Source organism: Leptosomus discolor, chromosome 5 (genome assembly GCF_034619465.1).
Source record: "Leptosomus discolor isolate bLepDis1 chromosome 5, bLepDis1.hap2, whole genome shotgun sequence".
NCBI classification, from domain to species: domain Eukaryota; kingdom Metazoa; phylum Chordata; class Aves; order Leptosomiformes; family Leptosomidae; genus Leptosomus; species Leptosomus discolor.
This window is the reverse complement of record NC_141395.1, coordinates 71,198,801-71,212,744: the sequence shown is the minus strand read 5'-3', so window position 1 is coordinate 71,212,744 and position 13,944 is coordinate 71,198,801. Positions and strand designations below refer to the sequence as shown.

The window sequence follows — 13,944 nt, the reverse complement described above, 5'->3', positions numbered from 1 at the left end:
TAAAGTAGGCACTACTGGATGGCAGGGATGGTGCTGCAATGGGGCAACGTGGTGCATGCCCCTGTACTAGTAAAGGAGAGAGAAGCAAATGAGAAGGAAAAACACCATCTAGCTTCCTGGTTGAGGAGCTGAGATACTAAGAAAACCATAACAAATACTTCCACTTTGGGACACCAGTACTAGAAACACGTCGAGAAACCAAAGCAACTCCAGCAGATATTTTCAGGGGGCTGGAGCCCAGGAGGTATGAGAAAAGGGTGAGGGAATGGTTTTCTTCACCCTGCAGAAGAGGAGGTGAAAGGAAGACCTTATTGCTCTCTACAACTACCCAACGGGAAGGTATAGAGAAGACTGAGATGGACTCTTCTTGAAGATGCATGGTGATGGGGTAAGAGGCAACAGACCAAATTTATTGAGGAAAGCTTAGGAGCAGAGGACATAAGCGAAAAAAAGACTAACTCCTAAACAAGTGTAGGCAAACCACGCTACCTGGTCCTTGCAAGAGTGGTTCAGGTTTATGTTTAACCAGATAGCATTGCCCCGTGGTTTGAGAGCTCCGTTTTGGTCTGGGGGTGCAACTACAAAGCACTGCGCTTCACCCACAGAGATTTTATGCTTTTCAGACTAGATCTCATCCAGGAGCAGTGATCCCTGCCCTAATAGCTGAAATGCAGGAAACATGTTGACAAACCAGCCAGAGATCAAAGAGGTGAAGCATCCATGGCCAATGAAGGGAGGGGAAGATTAGCCTCCTCCGCATGTGGCTTGTCAAAGCAATGACAGCTACACAGACGCAGAAGTTAAAGTCATAGAGCGTGAGCACTGACAAGTGGCTGCAACCAGCTGTGTCTAACGCTTTTTAGCTGGTGGGGACCTCAAAAAATCTCCTTGGTTCAAGTGCATCGTAAAAAGGAGGGCCAAAGCGCGCAGCTGCAGAGGAAAAACTCTCATCACTTACTTCTAACAAAATCACAGGACAGTCGGGGTGTTGGGACTTTCTGATTTTCTCCCAGGTGTCACCTTTTGTGCTCAGCCCCATTTGCTACATGCCTGACTCTGTGGCTTTGGAGAAATCCCCACCAAAGACTGCTGCACAGTCACAGTTTACTTTCTTTCCCAGTGTATGCTCCTTGTTTTGGCTTGTGATGCCATGCTTGGTATAAACACGAAAAAACACTGAAGGTACGGCCCATCTCACCAAACCTTGGACATCTTTAATGCGGAAGGCTCCACCAGAACTATTCCTTCAAGCTCTTTGAACAGCCACCACTAAGAAACAGCCATTTCCAGGCTACTCCATCCTAGAATAGATGTTAACAATACATCAAATTATTTGTGCCCTGATCAAACGAATTGTGATTCTTTGTCTTTCCACTGATTCTCAAGGGACCCACAAGCAACGGCTCAAGTGTAGATGTCCACACCATAATTCTGCCCCATCCTCTGTTACACCACACTCTACAAAAAATATTTCCCCTTCAAGAGAATCCATCCAAGCACTTAGTAAATTGTTCCTTGTGAGTGACTTCTGAGGTCTTTCCAGTCTGAATTTGTGTGCTTCCAGCTTATAACAACCTGTTATGCCATCGCTTGCTGGAATGAGGAGTCCCGCCTTACCAGATTTCTTTTCCTCATGGAAGTACTTGCACTGCTTATCCTCAAACTCGTAGTACGAGCATTTTCAAGAAGTGGTATGGCACAAAAGAAAGGAGAAAAGTGTTGCTCATTGCTTCTCTCCCCCGTGTCGTGCCATGAAAAGCCTCACCGGTCCAGAGCAGAAAGGTGACATAACCTTCTCAACCATGTGGTGTAATGTCCCATTCAAAATGCTCACTGTAATAATCCAAAAGGTGTCTCTCTAGAAGATCTTCTTCACATGACCACCCACAACATCCAGTCTTTTTCAAAATCATTGCTCTCCAGAATAATATGTCCCTTGACTATGGGTTTCTCAGATACCACAAAGATGCCTTCCATGTCAGGACCTAGCCTGACAGTCTCCCGTGGAGATATTGATGTGCACTCTTTGATTTGTGCCAAATAAGCAGCCCTTGAAATAAGGCCTACTGAAGCATCTAATACTCAGACGTCTTTCCATACCCAGATGGGAATCTTCATATTTTTGTTATGCTCAAAATCTTGTCATGGGCAAAACCAAAACACATCTTATATGGAAAACCAAGAATTTATTATCACTACGTATGAAATCTTAACAGTTTAATCAAATAATTATGATTAGTGAAGATCAAATTATTACAGACAGAAAAAGAAAAAGGAAATAATTGTTATTATTACAGAAGAAGTTTCAATAACAATACAGTTCAAATTGTTATACACATGCTTACAATTTTCTACCCATTTTCCTGGTGTTATGCTCACTCTTTCACTAATGTTGCTGCCTGCCAGCTTACAGGGATGTACAGTGAGCCATCTCCATTCTGAGTCCTCCACTGGGAGGAGCATGATGGTGGAAATGGATTCTTCTTCCTCAAATGAGGATCTACTGGGAGTCATTTTGAAATGTTCGCTAAAACACTTCCATACCTTGTTCTTTTTTCCTTGGTCAGAAGGTGCAGGTCCACCTCACACAGGATTTTACCATGTATGCTGCATTTTACATCAGTTTGCTATTTGCTCTTTGTTCTCTTTGCTATTCCTAAAGTTGATTTTGTCCACCCCTAAGTCCCTTTGACTGTTGCTGAGTCGTTTATAGCTGATGGGTCTCTAATGCCTAACCAACACCCCACCTCCTATCACCCCATGCCAGCACTACTCTGTGCCATGTCTTGAACCTCCACCTCTTGAGGACTCTGCTGCAGCACCAGGTCTGTACTTCTTTACATCGGAGTCATGAACAGCTCATTCTAGGTACAACTGCTTGTCACAGCTGTCCATGTAAACTTAGCGCTGCACCGTTCAAAGACGAACGAAAGTAATGCAAATTAGGTAGAGTTACCTGGTCCATCAGGAAAACTGCTGTTACAACTGAGCAAAGTGAAAACACAGCTGAAGGCAGGTCAAGACAAGCTCAGGCAAAGCAAACCCAACAAGCCTCAGCCCTGAGGACTTGCAAACTCAATAATAAGAGAGTGGCCTACTACAAGCAAAGCCCATGTTGTGTTTATTGGGCTGCAAAGTTATATCACCATCTTTTGCAACGGAAAGCAAATGGTTTTTCTTCTGTGTACCTTTCTGGTGACATGACTTCAGCCCCACCAGACAGATAGGCTTCGTTTACCTTCCCAAGCCCAGCAATGATTTGATTTCAAGAATTTTCAGTATCTCTGCTGATGACTCACATTCTCAGTATCCATGACTGCAGTGGTATTTTTAGTGTTCTTCTCCAAGATGATGATGTAACACAATCATCTGGCTCCTGATGTATTTGTTTTTAAATGCTCTTTGACATGATAATTTTGTGATGTCCTGGGCTATGACTGCACTGCTTATCAACCAACACAGGGTAAGGACAGGGTAGTCTGAGCCCAGTAATTCACATCTGAGAAAGAGCAGTGCTGTGCAGTGAAAATCTGTGGAAGTTGTATTTCTTTCTGAGTTTTGTGAGTACATAATTAATGTTGGTTTCATGTGCAGAAGTGCTGACACACATACACTTCTGGACAATGAATAGGAAACATCCAATATTTTTTCTATCCCTAACAAGTGAGTGAGTAACTGGGTGTTTTGTCCATATCCTAATAAAACCTCCATGTAGAATACAAAATAAATGGGGATCTGTTCAGCTTTGTTTGGAGAAAGAAGATAAAATAGGGTTTGTCACAATTGCACAGAGATGAAGGGAACGCTTATCCACATATCTGGGCTCCAGCTTTGCTTTCAGGGAAACTTCAGTTTCTTCAGCTTGTAGAAGAAAGTTGTCAGCTATGGTAAAGTGCTCTGGGCTTCTGGATGTAGCGAACATCATTCAGTAACCCAATGAATACCAGAGAGATGGCCATGACAGAACCCAGTGGCCACAAAGAGTCCTGTCACCATTTTGTTTTACCAGTGCATGACAAATCACTTGTGTTAGGTCTTAGCAATAGCACAGCAAGAACATGAAGTGCACATTTCATGTCTTGGCACTCGTGCATCTCCTGGGACTGGTGAGGATTTTTGACACACTTCTTTCCCCGTTGGGTTCACTCAGGATTTTTAATGGGCTTCTCCCTATTACACTTGGCACCTGGAGTACAGATGGGTTCATGCACTCATGGGCTCATGAGTGATACCTGGATTTAGATAACGGATCTTTGGCTTAGAAACGAGCCACCAGGGTGGTGGACATAGCACTATATAACATAAATGGTGTAGAAAAGGTGGACAGGGAGCAGTCTATGCTCATCTATGAGAATGAGGGGTCTGAATGAAACTGTGAGGCAGAGGGTTTGAAAGAGAAACAAACTGCCCTTAATGAAACGATGGCATTAAGCCTAAGAGGGTAATGCAAAGGCTCAAGGCGTGAATAAAATCAACATGGAACAAGTCATATTTGTGGTGTTTCACTGTTGGTTACCATACACAGTGGTCATGATACAGCCCCCAGGCCACCAAAACTGAAGACCAGTGACTGCCAGAACTGGTGGATAAGAAGGGAGAACCTTCATGTACCACCCTTGTGCAGCAGAAAGCCAAAAACATATCAAGCACTTGCAAGGACTGAGCTCTGGGCATGATTCATGGGTAGAGGACACTGCAAAGCACACACTATCTGCTAATGCAAGCCTGCAGCTCGTTTCCAAAGCCCCTGCATAGCCAGGGATGTGGTTCATCCAGCCACTTCCATGCCAGTGTAGCACCCTGATCACTTACACAATGTTGTTCCAGCAAAGGAATTATATGTGAGCAATCTGGGAGCTGTGTGTGAATCCAGAATTGCAATTCATTCCAAATTTGATCTCATTTTGGCAATGGGAAGCAATGCAGGACAGGTGAAAATCGTTGCAGAAACATCTGCCAGACTTTGCAGAATGCCTGCAAATAATGAGTTTGTGCTCTGCTGATCTTAGCGGGTGCATCATAGGATTACAGGAACCTCAGGTTGGAACAGGGACCTCAGGAGGTTTCTAATCCAAGTTCTAGATCAAAGCTCTCCACTGTGAGGTCAGCCCAGGTTCCTCAGGACTTCATCTAGCTGAATCATGAAAACTTCCAAGGATGGAAATTGTACCACCTTTCTCAGAAACCTGCTCTAATCCATATGCTACATGGGAGACTTTAAATCACATCTTTATTGATTATTCCAAGTATCACAAGCAGAGTGACAATTGGAGGAGGACATTTTTGCTGGATCGTGAAAAGATGATTATAGGAAAATGCAGAATTAGGCCAGGATGGATAACATCAAAATGTAGGAGCCCTTACCAACATATCAGGAATTGTAGATGATGCTCTGGAGGATTGAAGCAAGGGGGAGAGTCATTCCACTGAATTCCAGATTCAGGCCAGAACACCTACACAAATGACCCAATCTTCCCAGTAAAGACAGTTCTGTACCAGTGGAGTTGGTAGAAGATATGTTGATAGAAGGACACTGTTAGTGGGGGATAATGGGAAATGTCTTACACATCTGCTGCAAGACTGACCACAAAACCTAACTCGTCTTACTGTATAAACAATACCGAAAAGTGGAACTGGAGTTTGGAAATTAAAATAAAATAAGATAAAATAAGACAAAATTAAAATAAAATAAAATAAAATAAAATAAAATAAAATAAAATAAAATAAAATAAAATAAAATAAAATAAAATAAATTTATCAGAGGACAGGTGCACTATAAATAACTTTAGTGATCACTAGAATTTTAACACAACTTTTTTTATTCTGCTCAAAAGGTAGAGAAAACAAAAGATTTTATCCTCCTTGGATCACATCTCTGGCACACAAAGTTTAGTCTCCTGCCTCATATCTTGGACATAGAATGTCTCCTTAATTTCTTGTGTATAAAGAAGGTGATCTAGACAGAACAAAGAGCCAGCCCAAAACTGTGGGCTGGAAAGAACCTGCCACATAACTGAATTTCACTTGAGAAGACTGGCCAATTCAGCTATTCTGCTAACACCTGGGGGAAAAAATGCTCTAAGGAGACATGGAAGGCTCTTAGAGCAAGTTTTTTCACTTAAAATACACTCCATACAGCAGATTTTTTTAGTTCAAAACCAACCAGATCAGCACAGCAAAGAAACTCCATGGTTAGATTTGTGGGAGCTGTTGAAGAGTCAATTAAAAAATTTGTGTCGGGACTTCCGGAGTTTTTCTTCTCTCTTGGTTGTGGGGAAAGGGCAGGTACTAAAAAAGTAATTTCTGGGAGCTGTTGAGAGTTGTCCATGAGGCATCCAAATGGAAAGCTGGGATTGCAGGGGTTTATTCTCTTCTTCACTGGGTTCTTCAGCAGGAAAGACCTCCCCATCAGCTGCTCACAGTCTAGTCCAGAAGAGAGCACAAACCGAACTCGCTAGCATCCCAACCAGCACAAAGTTGATCCTCAAACTAGCTGCGCCATCGATGTTGCACAAGTTAGTGTAACAGCAGGAGACAGGGCGTGTCATGCCAATCCCGTCCACATCGGATGGGCTGCAGACGGAAGAGCACATCTTGGTGACGGTTGAGACTCCCATGAAGGGATAAACTATAACAAAGAAAGAAAGAAGAAACAGTTAGGAATGGGAGGAATGGAGGACAACTCTCCTTGTCCATACTGGAACATTAGCTGCATTCACCACCAAAGTCTTAGCTCCAGTCTGAACACAGTTGGTCTGCTTCCTACCAGGAATATAGGAAACAGTTCCCACTGAGTGGCCGCAAGCTGAACAGCACCTTGCATCCTCTGTGTCCTGCCTGGATCAGCTTTACCCTGCAAAAGGTCAATTAGGCACTTTTTCTGCTTCTGCTTTGACTCTACTCACTATTTCCTGCCTCTCCCATGTGTGACAGGGACACGCAAAAGAGAGGTCCAGGCATCAGCAGGACCATGTAAAGGAGAGATCCTCCATCTTCACAGTGCATTTCTTCATTTGCACAGGTTATGACCTGTAGGGTCACCAACCAGATTGCCAATGCCTTCCTGAGAGTTCCAGAGAACTCAAGGGCATTTCTGTTTCGCCTCCAGATGACCAGAAGTTGGTGTCCTCACCTTACTGAGCTTCGCTCCTCTCTACTGGCCTCTCTACTTCAACCAGCTTTCATATGCAGTTCTCAAGTCAGGAGAGTACCCCACACCCATCGTGTGAGTCATGCAAATGGTCTGGAGAGCCAGAAGTCTTTAGCTCCCTGTCTCAAGCTCAAGTCAACCTGTTTTTTCTAACCACACTCAACACTAAGCACTAACTATGAGCTTACATTCACCAAGTATTCACTCACATGAAGACTGCTTTCTGCAACAGCAAGAGACTGGTCTCTGCCCTGCAGGAGTTCTCTTCCAGGTTTACATATTTAAGTGAGAAAAAGTACTGTTCCCCACACTAGCAGTCGTCTTCACTGTAGAAACACTGATTCATGTTAAAAATATGGATAAAGAAGTAACTGCCCTTACCATCCTCCAGGGAATACATAGTAGTCTTGCAAATGGTTTCATTCTTCAGGCAGGTCCGGATCGTCATGCACTTATCAACAGCCATAGGTTCATAGCAAGTGTAACATTGCAAGGTTTGTGCTGCAGGGAGGAAAAACATGAGGTGGGCCTTTAGTGTGGACTACCAGATTCTGCCTGTGCCCCTCCCGGCAACTCTGGGGAGGGTAACATTTCCAAAATACACATACTGAGAACAGAAATGGAATACTAAAAGGTATTCGTCCTGTGAATGAGAAATAAGTAGTCTGCTGGTCGAAGCACAGCCTCACATGTGGGCTCAGACCCCTTGTAACAAGTCAAGCAAGACAGAGACACACACACACAGACGATCCCACGATGCAGGAAAGACCTTGTAGCTGGTTTACCTCAACTCTGCTTTTTTCCTTGCCTTTGCGTTGGTAGAACATCAGAAAGAGGACAGAGACTCACAAACTCACAGAATCACAGAATGGTGCAGGTTGGAAGGGACCTCTGGAGGTCATCTAGTCCAATCCCCCTGCTCAAGCAGGACCATCTAGAGCCAGTTGCCCACGACTGTGTCCAGATGGGGTTTTGATATCTCCAAGGATGGGGACTCCCCAGCCTCCCTAGGAGACCTGTCACCCTCACACTAACAAAGTGTTTCCTGATGTTCAGAGGGAACCTCCTGTGTTTCAGTTTGTGCCCATTGCCTCTGGTCCTGTCACTGGGCACTACTGGAAAGGGCCTGGCTCTGTCCTCTTTGCACCTCCCTTCAAGTATTTATAGACGTTAATAAGATTCTTCTTTGAGCCTTCTCTTCTCCACGCTGAACAGTCACAGCTTTCCCAGCTTTTCTTCAAAGGAAAGATACTCATCCTTGTGGCCCTTCATTGGACTCTCTCCAGTATGTCCATGTCTCTCATGTACTGTGGAGCTCAGAACTGGACACAGGACTCCCCACGTATGGCCTCACCAACGTTGAGTAGATGGGAAGGATCACCTCCCTTGACCTACAGGCAGTACTTCATCTGATGCAACCCAGAATACCATTAGCCATCTTTGCTGCAAAGGCACATCGCTGGCTCATGTTCAACCTGGTGTCCACCAAGACCCCAAGATCCTTTTCGGACAAGCTGTTTTCCAGCTGAACAGCCCCCAGCCTATATTGATGCACGGGTTTGTTCTTCCCTAGGGGCATGACTTTGCATTTTCCCTTGTTGAATGTCATAAGGTTCCTGTCAGCCCATTTCTCCAAAATGTCAAAGTCCCTCTGGTGCGCCAGCCACTCCTCCCAGCTTTGTGTTAACCGCAAACCTGCTGAGGGTGAGCTCTGCTCCATCATCCAGATCATTAATGATGATGCTAAACAGGACTGGACACAGTATTGACCCCTGGGACACACCTCAAGTTACCAGCTCAAGTAGACTTTGTGCCACTGATCACCACCCACTGGGCCTGGCCATTCAGCCTGTTCTCAATCCACTCCACTGCTCATCCAGCCCATACCTCAACAGCTTGTCTATGAGGGTCTTATGGGAGGATCTCAAAGATCTTATGGGAGACAGTGTCAAAGGCCTTCCTGAAGTCCAGGCAGACAATATCTACCGCTCTCCCCTCATCTACCAGGCCAGTCACTTCATCATAGAAGCTTATCAAGCTGGTCAAGATGACTTCCCTTTGGTGAAGGATCTGGGTACACAGAAAAAACAGGCTTGAATGTGAGTTGCAGCAGGGAGAATTTCATCTAGTGCTGTCCACTCTGACAGCTCTTTCTGAAGACTGGGAGCTCTTGGATAGGAGCGTGTTCCAGAGAGAAGGAATTGTCTCCATCAAATTTACTGAGACATAACAACAAATTAAGCACAGTCCTTCCCCTGTGATGAGATTCTGGCTTCAAGAGAAGGATGTGTAAGAAGTTATTTTAAAAAGATGAGAGTGGCCACAATAATAGAATGCATGGGGACATGTATTGCTCTAGATGGAGACTACAGAAACAAACTTTGGTACCCAAGTCTCTAATCCAGTCCAAGGTAGCCCACCCTGCTTCATCACTCACCAGTTCATAGATGTTCTTCATCACCTCCCTGTTGAGCTGCAAAGGCCCTTGCAAGCCTGCAGGTGCCAATTGAGTCTCAGATATGCAGAATAACCATAGCCCAAGTCTTTCAGTGCCTGAAGTCTTTTGACATGAAGAGATTTTAGAGAGAGACACTGAAAAGCCCAGATTGTTTTGATGCCGTATTTCCAGAGCACTCCAAGTTAAAGATATCAAACTAACATAGTGTCTGGTATTTCCTGTCATCAAGGAAGTAATTTTTGGACAAGCTTTTCATGGCACTTGGCTCTCTGCAGGTCTTTCTGAGGAACCCAAGACTTGATCTCGGTCCTGTCTTCCACCCCCTAGCAGACACCTGAATGTGAGTGCCTTAGAGGCATAGCAATTCATTTTGGTACCATCCCAGACCAGCAACCCCTCCTTGGTCTGGAAAGCAGTTCTCACCCCATCTCTGTGACAGGCCTGCTGAAATCCCCTTAAACCCCACTGAAAAAGAACAATTCAACTCATCTCAGCATGCCTAAAATGGGGTGTCATAACAGCAGCCTCAGGCAAGCAAGTCACCTTACGAAAATAGATAATGCAACTTCACCCTAACTAGTAAGCCAGAAAGAGCCCTTTCAGAAACAGACACAGAAATTATCTTGCTTTTAATCAAAGCAAAGTTTATTATTCTCTTTATATTATATTTTGTTTGCATTAATTCTACGTTTGACAGCTGTCAAGCACACCTTTAGAGAGGAAGGTTCATCACTATTCTCAGGTTTCATGATACTCATCATGGACAAGTCAAAGACACAGCATTTTGTCCTCTTTGGGAAAAAAAAAACAAAAACAAAAACAAACAAACAAAAAAAACCACCACAAAACACCAAAAAACTAAGCACAACGAGACATCAGATTAGAAAAGCATTGTCCCCAACATGTGCAAATCCAGTATTTTCATTAACTTCACTCAGACTAACAGGTTCAAACACAGCTAAATATGTTAAAAGGTAGCTATAGATTATTTTTTTTTTTTTGAGCTAGAAAAGATGTGGATCAAGAAGTGTTTAACACAGTAAAATAACCAAAAGCTGGAATGAAACAACTTTGCTTTTGCAAATGAGGCAGCTCTTCAGCAGCAAGAGTCATCTGGCATTTCACAGAGTAGGGAGGAAACACCATGACCTGGAGACTTAAAGACCTATTTTAAGCAAGCTCTGGATAATCTATCATCTGACCTATTTGTGAAGGGTAGATACTTGAGAAGACAACAAAAATGTAGTAGTCCCTTTTTGGTTTAAGACCCTATGAACTTAAACATAGACAAGCAGACATGCAGTAGTTTCAAAATGAAATTACACTGTAAAAAGGAATAGAGTCATATTAGAAGTCTCATTTAAAAGGTGACTATAAAATGCTAAAATATTACAACGTAGTTATAGCACATTCTTTTTAGCGTGCTGAAAGCAAAAAATGAGATAAAAAAGCAGAAAATCTTGAAATTTCTTGGAAGACATTTTACTAGCTTCACTTGGATATTGGCAGATCTTCCATCCTTCAACTTTATTTTTCCAAAATTACACAGATTCTACTTGTGTCCAGAAGAAAGCTTGGAGGAACTGCAAATAAATCACGGTTTTATCCCAGCTTTGCCAAGAAGAGAGCATGCAGAAGAAGTTTGCCGAAGTTTGCCCACCAAATCAAAGCACCCATCCTGATTCTGCCCACCCGAATGGGACAGGGAAGTGGAGAAGGACAAGGAGGGAGAAATGTGGCAGCACTGGGTCATATCAGGGTGTTCTGCTCCCCAGGTGCCCAACTCTTGACAAAGTCTCATTAAGCAGGATGGCCAAATTAGGTTTTGCCTAGGTCAGTCCTATACCAAATTTGTATCCTACCCCATTGCTTTCCTGCTACATTCTGCCTTTCAGATTCTTCTCCGTGCCTTAAGGACATCTGACCACAGAGTCCCCTTCTCTCCAATTTTTATTAAGTAATGATGTTCATCTCTGAACTGCTGTCTCTCTGGTGACAAGCAGACATGGATCCCTAGAATGAACAGGGTATAATGATGAAAGGAAACATCTCCTGCTCAGGAGACCGGTGATGGTTGATCTCTACTGTAGCAGCTGTGGTGAGCACCTGAAGCTCCCATTGATCTTGACACAGCAGAAGCACCCCAAGGCTTTCAGCCAGTAGTAACCAGAGCCAAGACACACGCCTTAGAGATAACAGGATAGTCAGCGCATGACACAAAAGAGAGGGCTACTGTTCCAGCTCTGGGTCTGCCTCTCCAAACAGCAGCTGTGTTCTCCCCTAAAATCCTCCAAAACCCCCTTCTTCCTCCAGCCACTTGTCCCTCTCTTGCTGAATCCGCTGTGCAGACCCAAAGACAGAGAAGGGAAAACATCCTTATATAAGAAGGAAATAAATAAAAAGGAAAAAATCCTAACATGGCTCCACATCCCAGTCAGGCACAGGTAAAAGCAGACCCTGCACTGCCTGGATCTGGAAGAGTAGTGCAGAGCATGCAAATATCCCAATTAACAATCACAGCTCCTGCACTTACCCTGCACTGGACTTTCTTTGGCCACCCCAGTTAACATGAACTCTGAGCTTGGTATTGTCAGTATAAAATAAGGTTTTGTGCAAGAAGTTACTCTGGTGGCAGCATCGAGGGATAGGGAGTCTATGCCAGGGTGTCCTTTCCACTATGCAGTCACCTTTCGCCATCAGAGATTATGGGATCACCACTCATGCAGGACTACCTGCAATGAGGGGATTCCCTATTTCCTAGGGAATTAAAACACTCGTACCCCAAACATCTCTCCGTGCTTGCCTTTGTGGAGTTGGTGATAGAGGAGAAGCAACTGAATCCCACTGACAGAAACAGAGGGGTAAGGTTTGCACGGCATCCCTCTGCAGACTGGACCCATGGGGCTTGCTCCCTACTTCGACATCCCAGAGGGGTCACCCCCAATATCAGGCTGCTGTGGGCTGCCCACCTCAACTGCGTGCTTCAAGCATACCCCCTCAGCCTAACAGGGACAGAAAGGAGGGAGGCAGGGTGGTGGAGGTCACTCCCTGTGGTGACCAACTCCCAAAACCTTCTGCAAATGAGGAAAATCCCCAAAACGCTTCACACTTGTTCCTTTTCTAAGGTGGCCTGTCAAAATTGTCTTTGACTTTCATGCAAACCACAGTGTTTTACTAAATAGAGCTGGAAAAATCAGCCCTGCAGTACCTGGGCCACCAGCTTTGTGTCCCAGCCCATCTTTCCCACTTCTAATGGCTAAAGTTTAATAAACCACACACGCAACATATAATCAGAAAGAGCTGCTACACACACTGCATTAAACTGGCTAGGTGGTTTCAGAGTTAAGTATCAAAAGAGGAACAGAGAGTTAAAAAAAAAAATAAATAAAAAAGATGAGCAAGAACGCATAAAAAGTGAGAGCTGGAATTTGCATTAAAGAAATGACACAGTATAATCACACTTTGTCTTGTAACACTTCCTAAAGAAGTGAACTAACAATCCCAACGAGACCATAATGTTCCTGAACATCCAACAGGCTGGAAATATTCCGAAGACAGATTTTTTTTCATGAAAACTGCTGAAAGAGGGAGGCATGGACTACAGAGGGAACAGGATGCACCCCACCCCATCATCAGAGCATTGTGTAAATACTCACCGAACTCCATGCAAGTGATGGCAACCAACAGAAGAGACATAAACACCTTCATCTTGTGTGGACACCCGGTCGCCTGGTCACTGGGCTGCCACCGCTATTCACTACTGGCTTTAATGGTACACCTCCTGGTGGCTTGCCATGTACCGTTTCTGACCCCAGATCCAATTCTACTGGAAAAACGAGTCTGATTAAGCTATAAAGGAATTGAATGAGCTACGAAGCAGGCCCCACCTCCTGCCATACTGTCATTTCTTTTCATGTTCCTTGGAGAAGAAAATGAGGATTTGTAGGGTGGACAATAGCTGTTTAAACTGGATGCTTTGTGTCTAGGCATGTGTGAACCCAGGGGTATTAAATAATCCCAGTGTCTATGCCTTGCCTTGCAGCTTGGTGGTACTTCTTTTTTGCAGGGGTTAAAGATACCTGGGTGGTTTCCACAAATTCTGGGGAGAAAAAAAAGCATCTGTAGCTGTGAACAGCAAAGCATTGAACCTCATGTACTTTTCTCCTCTGTGTTTTTACCCTCAGCAGGGGCCAGAGTTTTTCACCAGGAGGAGAAGTGGAAAGCTGACTTGCAATCCTTCACTCACTGGAAAAAGCACAGTTGGGGGTTTTGTACTGTAATAGCTCTCCCCAAGCTGTGAGCAGGGTTTCAGGGAGCTCTGAGTGGGAGCATGCTG

At 44.2% G+C, this 13,944-nt stretch overlaps 1 protein-coding gene across 1 annotated transcript; it reads right to left on the bottom strand.

Moving 5' to 3' along the window:
* Positions 1 to 6,416: 6,416 nt before the first annotated feature.
* On the bottom strand, positions 6,417 to 13,316 carry LOC104341540 (ly6/PLAUR domain-containing protein 2). Its single transcript, XM_009960831.1, has 3 exons — positions 13,265 to 13,316; positions 7,532 to 7,651; positions 6,417 to 6,628 (listed from the first exon to the last, which is right to left on the bottom strand). Exons 1-3 carry the CDS (start codon positions 13,314 to 13,316, stop codon positions 6,417 to 6,419), a joined length of 384 nt encoding a protein of 127 aa, XP_009959133.1.
* Positions 13,317 to 13,944: the final 628 nt, after the last annotated feature.